A 16,032-nucleotide genomic window follows, 5' to 3' on the forward strand; every position below is an offset into this window, starting at 1 on the left:
TTTTGCGGATACCTAAGAATGGTGTATGACTGGAAGCGGCACATGATCGACATCAGTAAGAGTCGGTGATAAGAATGAGTGAACCCTCACAAACGGATCGGCTGATGATCTGGAGGTACAACAGAGTCGTTGGACGTTCGTCACCACGTCGTTAGTATCGAATGGTAGGGTGATGATGCAGTTGGTGATGTCAAAAAGGAGCGTTATTATGTAGAAAAGAGTGGCATGTGTAGAAGCAAGTACCTCAGCAGTATCACGATCAGTAATAAACTCTTGAGGGTGAAAATTGAACACTACGTCATGAACACCGACGGATGAACGTAAATTGTAGAATAACCAAGTCGTTCGTAATGCCTACAATACAGGTGTTATTGAGTAAAGAAGGATAACATATGTAGATGTAAGTGCTTCAGCAGTAAAACGACGAAGCATGAAGTATTGCTGGCGCGAAGTACTCCGTATGGAAACCTCAGTGATTTGCATGGTTAGAAGCGGTCAAAGTTTGACATGTATAAACCCTACCAACACATCTGTTGCGTCATGAATACCGACGGATGAACGTAGCTTGTAGGATAACCAAGTCGTTCGTAATGCCTACAAAACAGATGTTATTGAGTGAAGAAGGATAACATATGTAGATGTAAGTGCTTCAGCAGTCAAACGATGAAGCATAAAATATTGCTGGCGCGAAGTACTCCGTATGGAAACCTCAGTGAATTGCATGGTTAGGAGCGGTCAAAGCGGTCATGTATAAACCCTACCAACACATCTGTTGGCAGTGGGAGAGGGGCGGTGGAGTTTTGAGAGAGAGAGTGTGTGACATAAAATATAGAGATTATACTTCACACCACAGACTGTGGACAGTGAATGTCGTGAATTTTTGGCACAGTGTACATCGGCGCATGTTCAATGTGGTAGGAATCTCCATGAAAACTGAACGTGCTAGTGAGAAAAAAGCGTATGACACAAAGCTATCGTATGGTAAAAGATTAATAAGTGTTTAGTAGGTATTAAGGGTGTAAAGCTGATCAGATAGACAAAAGGCATTATTCTTGTTGTGAATAAATTCCTGTAACGTTTTAACACAATGTACATCGGCGCATATCTATTAGGGTCGATCTTACAAATACGGCCACAGTAAGTGATACGGAAAAGGCAGTTCTTGATAGAGTGGAAGTGTACCAAGTATACGGCGAACATGATATATGTAGGGGTGTTGACAGTGAGACACAATCTGGAAGGAACCAGAAACAGGCACGGAAACGATTGTGAATTAATTACTCGGAGCAAATTTTTGTGACGGTTTGACACATCTAAATCGTTTTGATCGATCACGCTATGCAAGAGATACTGTGAATCATAGGGAGCTTCATCGCATGACACATGTAGTACTGGATAGTCTCAATGGCATGTAAGGTATCCAGAGAAAATCAGACGCGGATATGACAAATCAAGAACGGAGTCAACTTTTTGACGCACGATTTGTTTACTCCTATTAGTATATAGTAGAGATTCATCTGCGCAGAATTTATAGCGCGCGCCCGAAAATAAGTAGATTCCATCACTCCTCATTGGGCTAAAGCTTGTATTGGCCGCCATTTATTCTTTATCAGTATCTCTTAACTCTAGGTCCCCCTCACCCTACATGGTAAAGATGCTGGCCATTCGACTGCTATCGGTGACCTCAGTGAGAGCAACCTACTACGGCATAGAACCGCAACTAGTCCTGGGGATGACCAGACTGTCGGAAAGGGGAGCTCCTCAATGGTCCAGCAAGTGCATGAGGTCGTTATGGTATGGCATCAATAGCATGTTGGGGTTGATGAAGGCTGTGAACACATGGCGGAGGGATGGGTGAAGCAATAATTTCAATTATTGCTTCATACGACTCAAGACTAGCGCTCCTGCACGATTGTCAATCGATTCAAAATGATGTTATCACGAGACCGAATCATGCAGGAACAGTAGTTTGTATGAGAGCTCGGTTATACACAGCCTCTCTCGACAGGAGCTCACCGAGGAGTGGTATCAGGGATAATCATCATCAAGGTGGGAGCTGGTGAGTGGACCCCCTTCGCTCTGCGTCCTCAGCGGTGCCTGTATAGGGTGTTCCCTATGACGCCCAGAAAGGATAATCAAAAGCTTAAAGTCATTAACGAGGACGGTGCTAGAACATTATCATTACTATGATGCATATCTGATATATTGCCTTCCCTAAATGGATGCCTTTTCCACGCTGTGGTATAACGTGGATGCGCTGAGCTGCTGAGGTCCTCAGTCGTGTGCCTTCCGAGTTAACGATCCTCCCCTTGTAAGAGGGTATCAATGGTTATGTAAGAAGATACCAAGGAGGAAGCGAAATGATCTAGTAGGATGACGAAAGTAGGGAGAAGTGAATCGTAGGAAGAGATGGTCGTATTTCAACTGAGGAGCCGCTGCCTTGAGTTTAGTGGGGAACGACAACTCGACTATGTTCTTACTACTACTACGACGATCTGGGTGGCAGTAGCCTACCATGGTGATCCTATCTATCTACACTTGTCTATAACTCATCATGGTAGGCCGAGCGAGGTGGTGGTATATAAAACTCTTCTCATGTGTAGCATGCCGCGAGAGGGGTTGATGTTGGTAGGCCTAAGACTCCTGTATGAGGGACGTTTCAGCTTCGCTAGCAACAGGATCAATTGTCTGCTATGTTTTGAAAATGGTATTCGCGACACGCTTCGCTCCGCTGAAAATCGCGTGCGCTATGGGATACAACTCAGTCTCGTTGTCAGACTTGTTGTGAAGTCTTTAAATATGTTGTCTCAAAAGGCCACCCTGAAGGATCTGCCCGAGAGCCAGATCAAGGGCAAGAGAGTCCTCATGCGTGTGGACTTCAATGTCCCTGTTAAGGACGGTAAGGTCGCTGATAAGACCCGTATTGTTGCTACCATACCTACCATTAAGAAGGTCTTCGAGATGGGTGCCAATAGCATCGTTCTTATGAGCCATTTAGGCAGGCCTGAGGGCAACAAGGTTGAGAAGGTAATGCAACAAACAAGCCCCTCCGTAGTAAGTCATTGTAATTCAGTTCTCCTTGAAGCCTGTCGTGCCCGTCCTTACCGAGCTCGTTGGCCATGAGGTTACCTTTGTCGAGGACTGCGTTGGTGATGTCGCCATTGAGGCTTGTGCCTCTCCTGCCCCCGGCAGCATCATCCTCCTCGAGAACCTCCGCTTCCACGTTGAGGAGGAGGGCAAGGGTGTGGTCGATGGTCAGAAGGTGAAGGCCTCCCCCGAGGCTGTTGCTGCCTTCAGGGCCGACCTCACCAAGCTTGGTGATATCTTCATCAACGATGCCTTTGGTACCGCCCATCGTGCCCATTCTTCTATGGTCGGCGTCGAGCTCCCTATCCGTGCTGCTGGCCTCTTGCTAGCCAAGGAACTTCAGTACTTTGGCAAGGCTCTTGAGAACCCTGAGCGCCCCGTGTTGAGTGTATTAGGTGGCGCTAAGGTTAAGGATAAGATCCAACTTATCAACAACATGCTTGACAAGGTCGACATGATGATCATCGGTGGTGGTATGGCTTATACCTTCATCAAGACCCTCTACAATACCCCTATTGGCAACTCCCTCTTCGATGAGGAAGGTAGCAAGATCGTACCTGACCTTATGAAGAAGGCCAAGGATAAGGGTGTTGAGATCCTCCTACCCACTGACTGGGTTTGCGCTGATGACTTTGACAACAACGCTAACACCAAGATCTGCACTATGGAGACTGGTATCCCTGATGGTTGGGAGGGCCTTGATGTTGGTCCGGAGTCGACTAAGCGTAACCTTGAGTTGTTGAAGAAGGCCAAGACCATCATCTGGAACGGCCCTCAGGGTGTATTCGAGTTCCCTAACTTCGCCAAGGGATCCTTCGCTCTCCTTGATGGTGTTGTTGCCGCTACTAAGGCTGGTGCTACCTCCATCATTGGTGGTGGTGATACTGCTGCTATGGTTGAGCAACAGGGCAAGGCTGGTGATATCTCTCATGTCAGCACTGGTGGTGGGGCCTCCTTAGAGCTCCTCGAGGGCAAGCAGCTCCCTGGTGTTGTGGCTCTTACTGATAAGAATCAGCTCTAAGTGGGAGTCTTAATGTAGTAGCTGTTGTTACTCAGCTTACTATTGTTTTCACGATTACCAAGTGACGATTCTACTGTCAAGTGTCGGGTTAAGCCAGTTGGGAGGGTACACGAAGCAGGTACGGCCTCGAACATCATTACTGACTATTACAGCAAAACCACTATATAAACATTCGTATATATCGCGATGATTCTGACCGACAGTTCGTGGGAGTTAGGATGAATCGAAATAGCGCTAATGTTGGGTATCGGTCTCAGCCGTCATAAAGTCTTACGAGGTTCCCTCAGTCAACAGACTAGTGTGGGTCTCCCTCTTATACGAGCATATTGCTCAACGCTACGAGTGTTATTTTTCCTATGGCCCCAAAGCGGGAGTCGAAGGATATCCTATCGAGGGTAAACAACGGAATCGTGAGTGTACTCTTATCTCCATCGTGACTCCAAACTCGTAGACTAGGGCGGCCATGGCAACCGACAAGCGGAGTCGTGATGAGCGTCTACGCCAATGCGCAAAGGATTAGCCGGGAGCCCTCACAGTAGGAGTGTGTTGGAATATGTCTGGTCTTAACCTCAGCTCGGGAGTTTCCAAATTATGAAGATTTACACACGGAGGATTTACTTCTTTCCGAGTCGCCTTGGATCCTGAGGGTGTTCAACTGGCTTAACTCTAACCGAGAGCTATACCACTCCTCGGTGAAACAAAAACAGTTGCTAATCAGGTTAAACGAATTTCACAGCGAGTTGAGAAGGGTTGCCGATCTTGAATAGTTATCAAAGTGAATACATTAAATGAAGGAAAATGGACTTAAAACTGAATTGAAACGTGAAATTATCCCCCCAGGATCGTGATTACAACGGGGCACAACATGCTCACAATTAGCTGAAGGTATCGCTATAATCTTTAAGGAATCTTCCTTGATGATATCTTTCATAATCCCACCAAATTTCTCAGTATTAAGATTCTTCCTTGAACAATTGTAAGGTTAATCACGAAGTTTTGGAGGTCCCTTCACTAACGCCACTCATGCTGCCCGAGCTGACCAGACTGATTGCCTCTACTCTGACTGTGATGTACTATTATAACACTTGTCGTAAGTCTTCTTATTGGAACCTAATACGCTATGCTCCTGAATCCCCGCTGCGTTGGCCGATCGTAACGCTAGGATTGGATCCATAAATGATGACTGGAGTTGGCGCGTCCCCTCGTCTACCAGTACAGCTTTTTTTCTTACTCAATGTAGACATAGCTCAAGATCGTGGAGATCTGCTAGGTAGCTACTCCAGGATCACTCTCAAGACACTACAATAACCAAACACTCCTTCTGCACAGGCAATTCGATGGCGGAAAACCGAAAAATGTTCTCTAGCCAAGAGAACGTATAGTCATCATCTGGAGCGTAAGCCACCACGCGATTGAAATCATGAACAATCGCCATCATGCAGAACAAAGTCTGCCAAGAGAAAAATGTAATTTTACTCATAGTCATGAACTGAACTATTGTGCCATGTTAGGAGACCTGAGAACAACCACTAAGTAGTAACCTTCCTCAATAGTTGCCACTAACCTATACAGCAAAGTGGGGTTCGGCAAGGAACCCCTTCTGGAAGACTTGCCGTAGACCTGTGAGGCGAGCTCTCGTGGAGTACTCAACTCGTTTGAAAGTATCCTTCCGATCTCAAGGTCGCCAAGGTCGACACTCCTACGTCGAGGAGGAGGAGGATGAGAAGTCGGCTTCGTAGGTGCCGTTTCATCATATTCCTAAAGTGACTACAGTCAGAGAAGGAAGGTGACTGCAGGGGACTGGCACCTCTATCTCAATACGGCTACTGCCCGATCGAGAGTAGGGGATAATGCTGGCCCAACCGTTGCGCCACCCGTCACTACGGGATAACAACAACGTTAGCAGGGCGATAGCAATGGTCAGGCCGAAGACCGACGACAATACTACTACGAACACCGAGGAAGCGCCCATATGGGAATCAAACTGTTGATGAGTGCCAGCTCTGATGGATTCAATTCAACCATCGACTATAACACAAGAGGTAGGATGAATTCTAACGACGACATCACATCGTGGCATGCACTATACTGACAATTTCATCTTACTCAGCTCTGACCAATACCTGACCATATGATACCACTACATATGTCTTACCACTAGCATTCTTGGTGAAAAATAACAAAAGAGAGTATCGAACCACCGACCTTCGGCATAATAAACCAACACCTCCCCCAATTCAACTACTTCTCAGGCACTCCAGCAGCCTTCAGCTTTTCGATCTTCTTCTGTTTAATTGTCACCAACTTTTTCCTCTCCGCTGCGATCTGCGCTCTTACGACATTCCCTTCCTCCAAGAAATCACGACGGGCTTGCATACTGGCTTCCTCCCGAGCCTGAAAAAACAACAATAGACTTCAACTGCCTACTGCTGCTCATTAAGAACTGGGCAAGTGAGAATAACCTGTATTTGTTTCTTCAACTCCTCGCAATGGTTATGCCTTTGTTGCCTCTCCTCCTCGGCCCTCACCCTCTCAGCCTCTTCCTGTTGCATTTGTATCAGTACTATCCTCTCAAACTCCTCCCTCTCCAACCTAGCAGCAAGCGGCCCCATCATCACCTACTACAACTATGAATACTATTACATAGCCTGCTCAGCTAGACGCCTCTCCTTCTCCTCTGCTTGTTTCTCCCTAGCCTTAGCCAACTCCTCATTGATAGCTTCCAACCTTCGAATCTCAATGAGCTCCTTCTGTCGGGCCTACCATCACGACAACCATCGAACCCAGCCTCTGTGCAAGAGCATAAATACCTGTCGTTCTGCAGCCTCGATAGCCCTCTTGGCTCGAAGTGCATCCATGTCGGCAGCCTTATCTTGAGCGCGTTGTTGCTGCGCACGAAGACGTGCGAATTCCGCTTCCTTGGCTGCAGCCTCTGCCTAAAAAATGCAACTTGGTATATTCGAACCTGCGCCTTTGCGTCAGGAGCCGACCCTCCTGTCCAGGCGGCTATAACAACACGAGAATACTACAGCTAAGCGCTCCTCTCTTGCTTTAGCCTTCTGTTCCTTCATCCTTTGATACTCAACTATCTTCTGTTCCTCCAGCTTCTCCGCAATCAAGCGTTCCTCTTTAACTATAATACAACCAAACTCCCTAACCGTCACCGCGCCATAAAATTCCTACTTTTCAGAGCTGCAGCATTAGCCGCATTGACCTCTTCAACCAACCTCGCTGCAGCTACTCTCTTCTCTATTTGCTGTGCAATCTATGATACCAAAACTTACCCAAATCAGCCCATCACCACCACCACCTTCCTACCTCCTCTTCCTTCAACGCCTCTATCTGTCTTAATATAAAGCCTCTCTCTCGGTCCCGCTGTTCCTCCTGATGAGCCATCCAAGATGGTAGCCGAAGTCGATGAGTACCTCCCTCAGTCGATTCTGTTGACGATCTTTAATTTGCTCGATAATCACAGAAGCTCCACGACGTTGATCCACTGCTCGCTTTCTGTTGCGTTCTTCATACCTTTCATTCAAACGACCCAGGTTCGAACCCCGCACCCGACACCAGTATCACATCTTCAGAGCCTTGAGCCTCTCTATCTCGGACATTACATCGAGCTGTTGCTCTTCCTCCTCCCTCTCTGCATGTATATATCTTCAACAACAAACAATGGTTCCAGCATACTCTCCATCATCTACCTTTTCTCTTGGACTTGTGCATCTCTTATAGTCGCCACTTTCGAGTAAAGCATCATTCGGTTCATATGCTTCACATCGTCCATGTCCTCATCCAACTTATCCCTAGCCCGTTGCAACACCTGAGAGGTCCCCCTATACATTATCATTATTTCATATAAGGATGAATAATATATTTTAGTCTATTAAATATTACTACATTAAAAGATATATTTAGTCTACAATATATTTTAATGGATCATAATATGAACAGGTATACTTCATATTTCAATATACAGATTCCAATACCATATATTCCGTAAATATCTATACATTGATACTTACTGTATCTATGTTTGCTTATATTGAACATAATCCTTATATACACTCCACTTTGCGAGTAGTACTCTTACCGAATTCCGTTCAGCTTTATCATTGACCTCATTGGTGCTCCTCAACGCATTCCTCTTCCTCTCCTCTTCCATCTTGACCATCTTATCCTTCCGCTCTTTCGACTTGCGCATTCTCTCGCCATACTAAAAAGAGAGCCTCAAGCGGACCTATTCCGCATCCTACACTGGTGAACCTAAGATTCTCCTACCTCCTCACGGGCCTGCCTGCGTCTTGCGAGCTCTCGTTCTTTCTCAGTCATCGTGGATCCTTCCCTCAAACTGTTCAGAAGACTCATACCATAGCTTCCTCAACTTGTCTGAATTACCTGTTGAACTCACTCGCTGCCACCACTGCAATATCCCGACTGGCCGCCTTCCCCGAAAGGGTACTGTCATTAACCGCCTTCCGCACCTACACGACAACTCAACAGGTTATCTATCGTGCATTCCATTCGATAGATCCCGGGTTCGAATCCTGCTAATGTACCTTCACTGTATCTTTTCCCCTAATTTCCACCAAACGCCTCTCCCCTTCCTGGTGACCTCCATTATCACTCAATGGCGATGATGAATATGCGGATGCCATAGCAGGACGGCTAAAGAGCGCAGCTAGTATGGAGAGCATCATCACTCGACCTTCATCGTCGTTCCCTCGTGCTATCAGTGCGTACCCCGGTGAATGAGATACCAAGGGCTATCCAAACTGATTATGATATTCCAGATGGACTACAACTAGACCCCGTGGGACTTCATATTGCCTCGAGTGAATCATACAACTCCTACATTCTCAAACAGTTACAACGCCCGTACGGAAAACGGTTTTTCGTGCAATTAGGCAAGAAGAGTTTTTCTTGCAAAATACGCGTTACACGGGTCCATTATATGTGTGAGGTCTTAGAGGAATCTTAGTGAAGGTTAAAGAGATGATGAGCATTGTGTGTTTACTAGCAATCACTTTGAATAATAGGCTAAAATACAAGTCGGCAAGAGTTTGTCCTACTAGAATCACTTCGGAACAATCACAGGAAGTCCTAGGTCTGCTGACAACACACGTGAATGCATGTGGGTACATATCACGAGACCATATTGATCGATACCATTTAGCGATGCTTATGCTGCTCTTGTGTTGACACACACGTGTGTGCTTCAATACTAGATGATGTTGATACTAGAACAAAACATGTCGAAGAAGTATCCTATCAACGCACGGCCTCGTAATATCTTGCATTATATCAGAGGACATAGTTGCGGTGCTCTGATATGATTCTCTGTGAGAGGCGAAGTTTATAGGCATGGGTATGTAAATGCTGCCCTAGCCCGACTCGAACACAGGTTGCCAGATGTCTCACTCGTTAGAATCACCACGATTTGACTGTTGTTCATGCGTGTTGCAAATGTTCATGAATTTTCCTCCGAGCTACGTTGAACCCACGTCTCCCTATTCTCTGATGAAGAGCTCCCGATACACAAGGTGTAATAATATTGTCTAGGCGTATTCGACTGAAGTCGTTGACAACTAAAGAGAGTGAGCACTCAGCATTCACTCCATCTTGTTAAGTAACTAAGCATCATCTGACTTTGAATATACCCTCAGACTCAGCATACCGTCGACTAAAAAATCAACAGTCATCATCAAAGATAACATCGCATCAATGTTCGTGCTATCGACCCGAGACAGTAGACAAAAGTCCACTGCTCAGTTGAGGGGAAAGTACTCATACGTCTTGCTACTCCTCTCGTTAAATTCCAACTCACTGTCTGTGCTATAGTCGTTGAAGTCATAACCACAATAAGGGTCCCACAGCCCTGGACGTGCCTTCATCACCAACAAGAACTCATCGCGGAACTCCTGGTCCATCGGCCTCTTGAGGACCCTCAAGGGGGTCAATTTGGACACCACTTGGTTAGGGTAACTCCTCAACAGGGAACGTAGGAAAGGCCAATGCTGCTGTTGATAAGCGTGAACGATAGCCTCAGTGTTATACGCCAACACATGTCCACGCAGACCGACCTTGTAGATGAGGTCGATCGCCTTGAGGTCATCAGCTAAGATCCGCTCGATGCACGGCTGAGCTCGGATGACCTCCTTCAACCAAGAACAGTGGTCCTCGTCGATAAGCCGGGAAATAGCAACAAATGAATCTTTGCGGGCCACGGTGGAGTTGATGATCATATTCATAACACCAATCCAGCATTCTCGAGGAGGGGGATTGTGTTCGCCTACGATGAGTTTCATAAGGCCCCGGTAGAGCCCGTTGAAGACGTCCTCATCAGAGCAAGTGATCAGACCAGCTGCAATGTCGTCTATACTGTCCTGCTTGGACGAAAACCGAGACCTATATTCATGGTAGTGGCGACAGGCACCCCAGAGGAGGTCGGCATTCACTTTCCGGTATCGCCAAGTAGCCATGACCAAGGACAACCACAAACCACCACTTTTCTGGGCGTAGTTCACCAACAGTGATATAACCTCGCTGGGCAGCTCAGCACAACCAGAGACCTTACGACTTCGTAATAGCAGTAGATGCACCAATGATAGGAGGTCATTCGAAGGCTTGAGTCGACACAGAGCACTGTCGACGGCTTGCAGGGGTACAGTAACGCCATTGAAGTGATCAGAGAGGACCAAAGAGAAAAATCTGGTGACCACAGAGAAGTTGGTCAGCACTTCCGACTGCCTCAAGAGGAATTGCTTGTCCGATTGTGAGAGGTTCTCGACCAGGATAGGGTAGTCAGTGAGCCAGTCAAGTGCATGAGTTCTCAATGCAGTGTGAATGTGATGCTGAAAAAGGACAAGTGTTGGCGACCAACTGACGATTGTGGCCGACTCACATCGCTGATGACTTTGGCCAAGCCACTAGGCCCATTAGAATCCACTAGGCCCTGTAGGAACTCTGGGGATACCTCCTCGTTGGACAGTTCCACCATGATGGTAGCTAGGGCCTGCCCCAAGGGGCGCCAGGTCAGTCGACTTCGGCTCAGAATCTGACAGATAACATCATCATCACTGACGATGCACTGTCCAGCCGACCGTTCCAACAGCCCTTCCGAAAGCCTCAGGTCGACTCTCGAGCTCATCCCTTAGTGAGACTAGGCGTAGGGCTGCAAGAACCTCTGCCGGGTCGCCACACTGGGCGGCTGTACGGAGAGTCTTCGAGGGGTTAGTCTTCTTCATCAAAGTAGGTAGGAGTGGTAGTAATGATTATGCGCTGTTGAGTTAGCGCGCGCCCTGAAACGCCATGTGCAAGATTCGAACCCGGGACCTTACTTTGAATCTTTCGAGTCATTTCCCCCCGCTGCGTTCTACCGTGTATTTCACACGCAGTATTATACCATTTTTGAGCCGTCTCTGTATGTTGCTCTCTGGTCGTTGCCCTGTGGCCCAGAGGGGTCGTCTCCTTCACACTTCCTCCTTGCGTCTTCATCGCCCTACTACAGTTAAGATGATCGACTCTTGGAGGACTGAACCCTCCAGTGAGAAGCCCATGTGGTACAACAGGTGACCTAATTTGTATCTTATTGTCTCAACCTAAAGATACTTCTCCTCAGATTCGATCAAGTGGACCACATTTCTCAGCATCCCGATCCTGAGAAAACCGAGAAGTACCCTCCGGTGGGTTCAGTCCTCTTGCCGACCTTCCCCGTATCTTACCATTCTCAGGTTGACGATACCCGTAAGCTGATGAAGACCCGTGGGGATCCCCACATCATGCGTGGCTGGGGAGAGTACGGTCCCTATCACCGCCCTTGAATATGACCTCATCCTACAGGTATGTCTATTGTCATTATGAGCACCTTCGTGAACCCGTCTTCCCGAGGAAGCCCGACGTCGCCAAGGGGGAGTTAGCCGCAGTGAGCTCCATGTGTTGGTGACAATATGAAAATTCTGGGAGGACGTTCTTGTTGTTTTCTGCACATTCATATCTGAATTCGTGTTAAAACTCCCGAGCTCAGCTGAGGAGACCAAATATGCCCATGGTCAACTACATGTATTAGTGACAAAATGAAAACTCCGGGAAATTATTGTTGGTTTGTGTGAATTCCTATAAGGTGACCAAGCATTTTCCAACATCTAGGTGCCAATGTGACCCGTACTGACGTATGGAAGCGTGAAGGCGAACCTGCTATCCAATCCATTGCAAGGTAATCACCTCCTTACCAGCGTAAAGTATACATTTCCATTCCTCCTCAGATTCAATCCGGATAATTTCCGTCCGGTTGGGTATGCTGAGAACATCCCTTGTCCCGACACCTGCGTCCCCGAGGGCCATCTTGATTTTCGCCACACCCGTCTGCCAACCTGGCACGCTGATCGCCGGCCCTTCCATTACTTCGCCACGGGGATGTTCGGTCTCATTGGTTTGGCATTTTTGAGAGGTAACTTTTTCATTGGAGTTTAACGTGAAGTACGCGACCAGTATCGCTAAGTTGTTTTTCATATCGCTAGGGTGAGACTTCATCTATGCCCTAGCTCGAATTTTCTCTTATACCTGGGCAAACCAGTGACTCCCGGGAAGCCAATGAACCTGGTCCCCAACCACTATGTACAGCACTGATTGATGATAGTTTGTTCGTCTGCAGGTACGGTCGTGAAGGTGGTCCACGGTTTGTGGCCAGCTCGTGATGCGATAGCCGCGGGGGTCATCGAGGTGGACTTGAGGGGTATTCAGCCCGGGCAGAACTTCGTGGTCAAATGGAGAGGAAAACCGGTCTTTGTGAGGAGACGTAAGGAGGGTATCTTAGCTTCAACTACGTAAGATACGGATTAGGTCCGAATTTGGCCATTCGCAGGTACACAAGCGATGATCGATGCCGCAACTGCTGATGATGCAATTGTTAACAGTTTGAGAGACCCCGAACGCGATAAGGACCGTGTAAAGAAGCCGGAGTGGTTGGTCATGCTCGGAGTGTGTACCCATCTCGGCTGTGTCCCTTACCCCGACCAAGGCCTCTATGGTGGATACTTCTGCCCTTGTCATGGTAGCCATTATGATCATTCTGGGAGGATTAGGCTTGGCCCGGCTCCATTGAACATGGAGATACCAACGTAGGGGAACTGTAGTGGGAATGTGGGATGATGATTTTCAGATATGAGTTTATTGATGACGACACCATTATACTGGGATAGTGGTCGGGCATTTTATTGTTGACAATTTCGTACACCTACACCCTTGGGGGTTGGGACTAATATGATGATCGATGAGGACTCCTTTTTATTATAACAGTTGTTGGTGTTGTGTTCAGAGTGGTGATAGGAAGGTTAAGGTTGTTTTATTTGCCTCCCATTACGTTTTGATACGGGTTTCCTCGTCCGCGCACCCTCGTCGGAGGCTACTGTCGTCGATTGTGGTCACTGCCAGGCGGTACATTTCGAGGAACGTTGAGAAAGAGATGGTACGAGATTCGGCTAGCACGCATGCACAAGCGAGGCCTCCACTGGTCGTTACAATGAAGCAGTTGATGCTAAAGGGTTGCCAACAACAAGCGATCGCTCTCTTCGAATCTTCCATTGATCTCGCGGACTCCCGAGCGCTGACTCTGGCCGCGAAGTTGTATGGGAAGGCGGGTGAGGTCGAGAAGGTACGGCGATGCTTCGAGGCGTTGGATCGGACACAATCGGGAGGGTTGACTCAAGTGAGTATAAGAGTGGGGTTGAGGGCACTTGTAAGGGAGGCCAGCTGGACTATGATCATCTGTGATCAGCTTGTGAGAAAATACCCCTTGGTGAGGATTGAACCCGAGTCGTTCGATCTAGCGATGAAGCACTTCCCCATCGGGACTGCTCGAGGTCTTCTGATCGACACCATGTTCAACCCCGCCTATAACGTCCCATGGACTGATCGGCATCTGGTTCGAATAGCCTCCACTGAAGGGACAGTCTTTACGGCCATGCCAGCCGGCTCCACCGACCTCACAATTCCTCAACTACGTGAATGTTTTGGTGACAAGTTGGTCCGTCCTGAGCTCAAGGCGATAGTCGCTGCCAACGACCCCGTCATACACGCCATCTGTAGAGTTCACTCACATCATCATCAACCCCTTGAGATCGCCAGCAATACCCGCGTGGATCCTCTGACCCACTCAGCTCTGAGTCGACTAGGTCGAAGTGTCACACTATGGACCTTGGATGGTGTTGCTTATTGTTATGATGCTCAAGGTGGTGGTAATCACTGCGATCCACCCGCGTTAGTTGAGGACCCCTCTAGAGTGATCGGGAACGCCTCTGGTCGAATTGACAGCGTATTCTCGTCCTTCCGGTATATGTGTTCACTCGGCAACACAAAGTCTCTGTCGGCCATGGTCGCCCTCAAAAAGTGGCTTATGAGTGCCAATGGACGGTATCAACCGAAGCGTGTGTTCAGCGACGAGGAGGTCTCGGAGGGTATTGATTGGATTGACCAGAAGATCGTCGAATTACGGCAGAGACCGACCAAGGCTCGCGTTTGATTGTATTATTGACGCCATGAGTTTCTGTGCCGTTCTACTGTCCACCTCCTGTTGGGTTATGTCACCACGATAAGAAACGTTCAATTCAGATCGAATAGCGAAATGGTCGGTCGGGAATTTCTCCTCCACTCACTTCAACAGCATCAGAGTTGCCAAAGTAGAAACGGACGAATTTGCGCGAAGACAAAATAGGAGGAATGAATAGCACTGATAATGACCAAACTGCTTCCATTAACACTGGTTCGATCTTTCCGAGAGATCTATGTCGTTCCACTCGGGGTCGTTGAAGGCTTTGGATGGCCAATCTGACCTTCATTGCAAATAGTCGTCAACACTCGCATTGTAGAACTTATCCGAGGTTCTTAGATAGCTCGAAAAGGGAGGAGAATGGGGGCTACGATGAGGCTGAGGTTTGGTATGGCCGATGTATTCGTTTTATATGCATGCTATGAAGGAATATTCTATGTTATGAATCCAACGAAATACTCCGTCAGAAAAGAACGCAACCACCCAGCCAGTTGTAAAATATTCATACATGAATGATACAGATGTTAACCTCTTTCGTATACTATACAGTGCCACTAGTCAAGATATTGCGAATAACTCTCCGACCGACGCGGTTTCCCAGCGTATATTTGAGCCAACCTCGTAAGAAAAGCCGTTCGATTCACTATAAAAGGGAACGCTGTTTTCCTCAACCAATCATCGACCTTCACATACTTCTCTTGGCTCATATTCCTCCGTACATCTGGATCTTCATATCCCAATACGTAATCGCGCACGCCCTCGTAATCGATATCATTCTCCCGACCATTATCGCTCTCGATAAGATCTGTAGTATGACTCAAAAACACATCTCGAGCTTCACAAGAAAAGCTCAGCAGAGAATCCAAATTTTGCGTAAGTGCAAATAAGCCTTTTATTTCCGAGTCAAATCTCCTTTTTGTGTTTTCTCTCATTGCCACCGAGGCCTGCTCCAGAATTCGATTTTCCTTCAAAATCGCCGCACTTTTCGCAACAGACAAAAGCCAAACATCTTTATCAGAAGTCGTAGCCGCTCGCAAGGTCAACGTTCGCGTGTCCATCACAACTCTAAAAATTCTCTTCGACTCTCCTGCATCGCTCCGCCCATCTCCCGAGACAACTTTCTCACAATTCACCAACTCCAAGACCCTCGAGGGTTTCTCTCCACTACGATACGACAACGTAGACGGACGTAAAGTAAATTCTCGAGACTTCCATTTTTTACCGTTAGAAGACAGCTTATCCAGACTGCCCTTTCTGAGGACATCCCCAGCCACCTCCTCTTCATCTTCTAATCGACGAGGCTTCGATTTAATTTTTTCACCCGGAAGATGAGCCACCAACTTATCTGGTCTGCCGCTTTCACTGACGATCTCCAACGGTT

General features: G+C 47.5%; 6 protein-coding genes across 6 annotated transcripts; 3 read left to right on the plus strand and 3 right to left on the minus strand.

Annotated features, from left to right (window-relative positions):
- Positions 1 to 2,799: 2,799 nt before the first annotated feature.
- Pmar_PMAR028277 (phosphoglycerate kinase 1, putative) lies at positions 2,800 to 4,155 on the plus strand (the record flags this gene model as incomplete). The annotated part of the gene is made up of 2 exons (XM_002769063.1): positions 2,800 to 3,027; positions 3,074 to 4,155. The coding sequence occupies 2 exons, from the start codon at positions 2,800 to 2,802 to the stop codon at positions 4,106 to 4,108; spliced, it is 1,263 nt and encodes a 420-aa protein (XP_002769109.1). The 3' UTR covers positions 4,109 to 4,155.
- A 1,277-nt stretch (positions 4,156 to 5,432) lies between these two features.
- Positions 5,433 to 6,094, minus strand: Pmar_PMAR028278 (hypothetical protein). The gene is made up of 3 exons (XM_002769064.1): positions 5,916 to 6,094; positions 5,673 to 5,866; positions 5,433 to 5,624 (listed from the first exon to the last, which is right to left on the minus strand). Exons 1-3 carry the CDS (start codon positions 6,078 to 6,080, stop codon positions 5,603 to 5,605), a joined length of 381 nt encoding a protein of 126 aa, XP_002769110.1. The 5' UTR covers positions 6,081 to 6,094; the 3' UTR covers positions 5,433 to 5,602.
- Positions 6,095 to 6,349: 255 nt separating this feature from the next.
- On the minus strand, positions 6,350 to 9,579 carry Pmar_PMAR028279 (splicing factor, putative; the record flags this gene model as incomplete). Its single annotated transcript, XM_002769065.1, has 15 exons — positions 6,350 to 6,502; positions 6,571 to 6,700; positions 6,752 to 6,867; positions 6,919 to 7,044; positions 7,135 to 7,241; positions 7,292 to 7,373; positions 7,427 to 7,492; positions 7,534 to 7,633; positions 7,685 to 7,765; positions 7,810 to 7,928; positions 8,199 to 8,321; positions 8,387 to 8,456; positions 8,504 to 8,589; positions 8,665 to 8,773; positions 9,527 to 9,579. The coding sequence occupies 15 exons, from the start codon at positions 9,577 to 9,579 to the stop codon at positions 6,350 to 6,352; spliced, it is 1,521 nt and encodes a 506-aa protein (XP_002769111.1).
- A 294-nt stretch (positions 9,580 to 9,873) lies between these two features.
- On the minus strand, positions 9,874 to 11,352 carry Pmar_PMAR028280 (hypothetical protein; the record flags this gene model as incomplete). Its single annotated transcript, XM_002769066.1, has 3 exons — positions 9,874 to 10,959; positions 11,010 to 11,162; positions 11,209 to 11,352. The coding sequence occupies 3 exons, from the start codon at positions 11,350 to 11,352 to the stop codon at positions 9,874 to 9,876; spliced, it is 1,383 nt and encodes a 460-aa protein (XP_002769112.1).
- Positions 11,353 to 11,530: 178 nt separating this feature from the next.
- Pmar_PMAR028281 (ubiquinol-cytochrome c reductase, iron-sulfur subunit, putative) lies at positions 11,531 to 13,305 on the plus strand (the record flags this gene model as incomplete). Its single annotated transcript, XM_002769067.1, has 9 exons — positions 11,531 to 11,676; positions 11,727 to 11,790; positions 11,839 to 11,903; positions 11,948 to 12,042; positions 12,254 to 12,320; positions 12,370 to 12,554; positions 12,759 to 12,902; positions 12,969 to 13,224; positions 13,266 to 13,305. 9 exons carry the CDS (start codon positions 11,531 to 11,533, stop codon positions 13,303 to 13,305), a joined length of 1,062 nt encoding a protein of 353 aa, XP_002769113.1.
- Positions 13,306 to 13,456: 151 nt separating this feature from the next.
- On the plus strand, positions 13,457 to 14,632 carry Pmar_PMAR028282 (hypothetical protein). Its single transcript, XM_002769068.1, has one exon. It carries the CDS (start codon positions 13,569 to 13,571, stop codon positions 14,622 to 14,624), a length of 1,056 nt encoding a protein of 351 aa, XP_002769114.1. The 5' UTR covers positions 13,457 to 13,568; the 3' UTR covers positions 14,625 to 14,632.
- Positions 14,633 to 16,032: the final 1,400 nt, after the last annotated feature.

This window comes from Perkinsus marinus (assembly GCF_000006405.1).
Source record: "Perkinsus marinus ATCC 50983 genomic scaffold scf_1104296966482, whole genome shotgun sequence".
In the NCBI taxonomy this organism is placed as follows: domain Eukaryota; phylum Perkinsozoa; order Perkinsida; family Perkinsidae; genus Perkinsus; species Perkinsus marinus.

What these genes read in the sequence shown, in the direction of transcription:
- Pmar_PMAR028278 (XM_002769064.1), bottom strand. Translation starts at nt 6,080, where the DNA reads ATGGGCGCTTCCTCGGTGTTCGTAGTAGTATTGTCGTCGGTCTTCGGC. An exon ending in GTAGCCGTATTGAGATAGAG is followed by an intron (nt 5,867 to 5,915) that starts GTGCCAGTCCCC and finishes TAGTCACTTTAG; the next exon opens with GAATATGATGAAACGGCACC. An exon ending in AACCCCACTTTGCTGTATAG is followed by an intron (nt 5,625 to 5,672) that starts GTTAGTGGCAAC and finishes GGTTGTTCTCAG; the next exon opens with GTCTCCTAACATGGCACAAT.
- Pmar_PMAR028282 (XM_002769068.1), top strand. Translation starts at nt 13,569, where the DNA reads ATGGTACGAGATTCGGCTAGCACGCATGCACAAGCGAGGCCTCCACTG.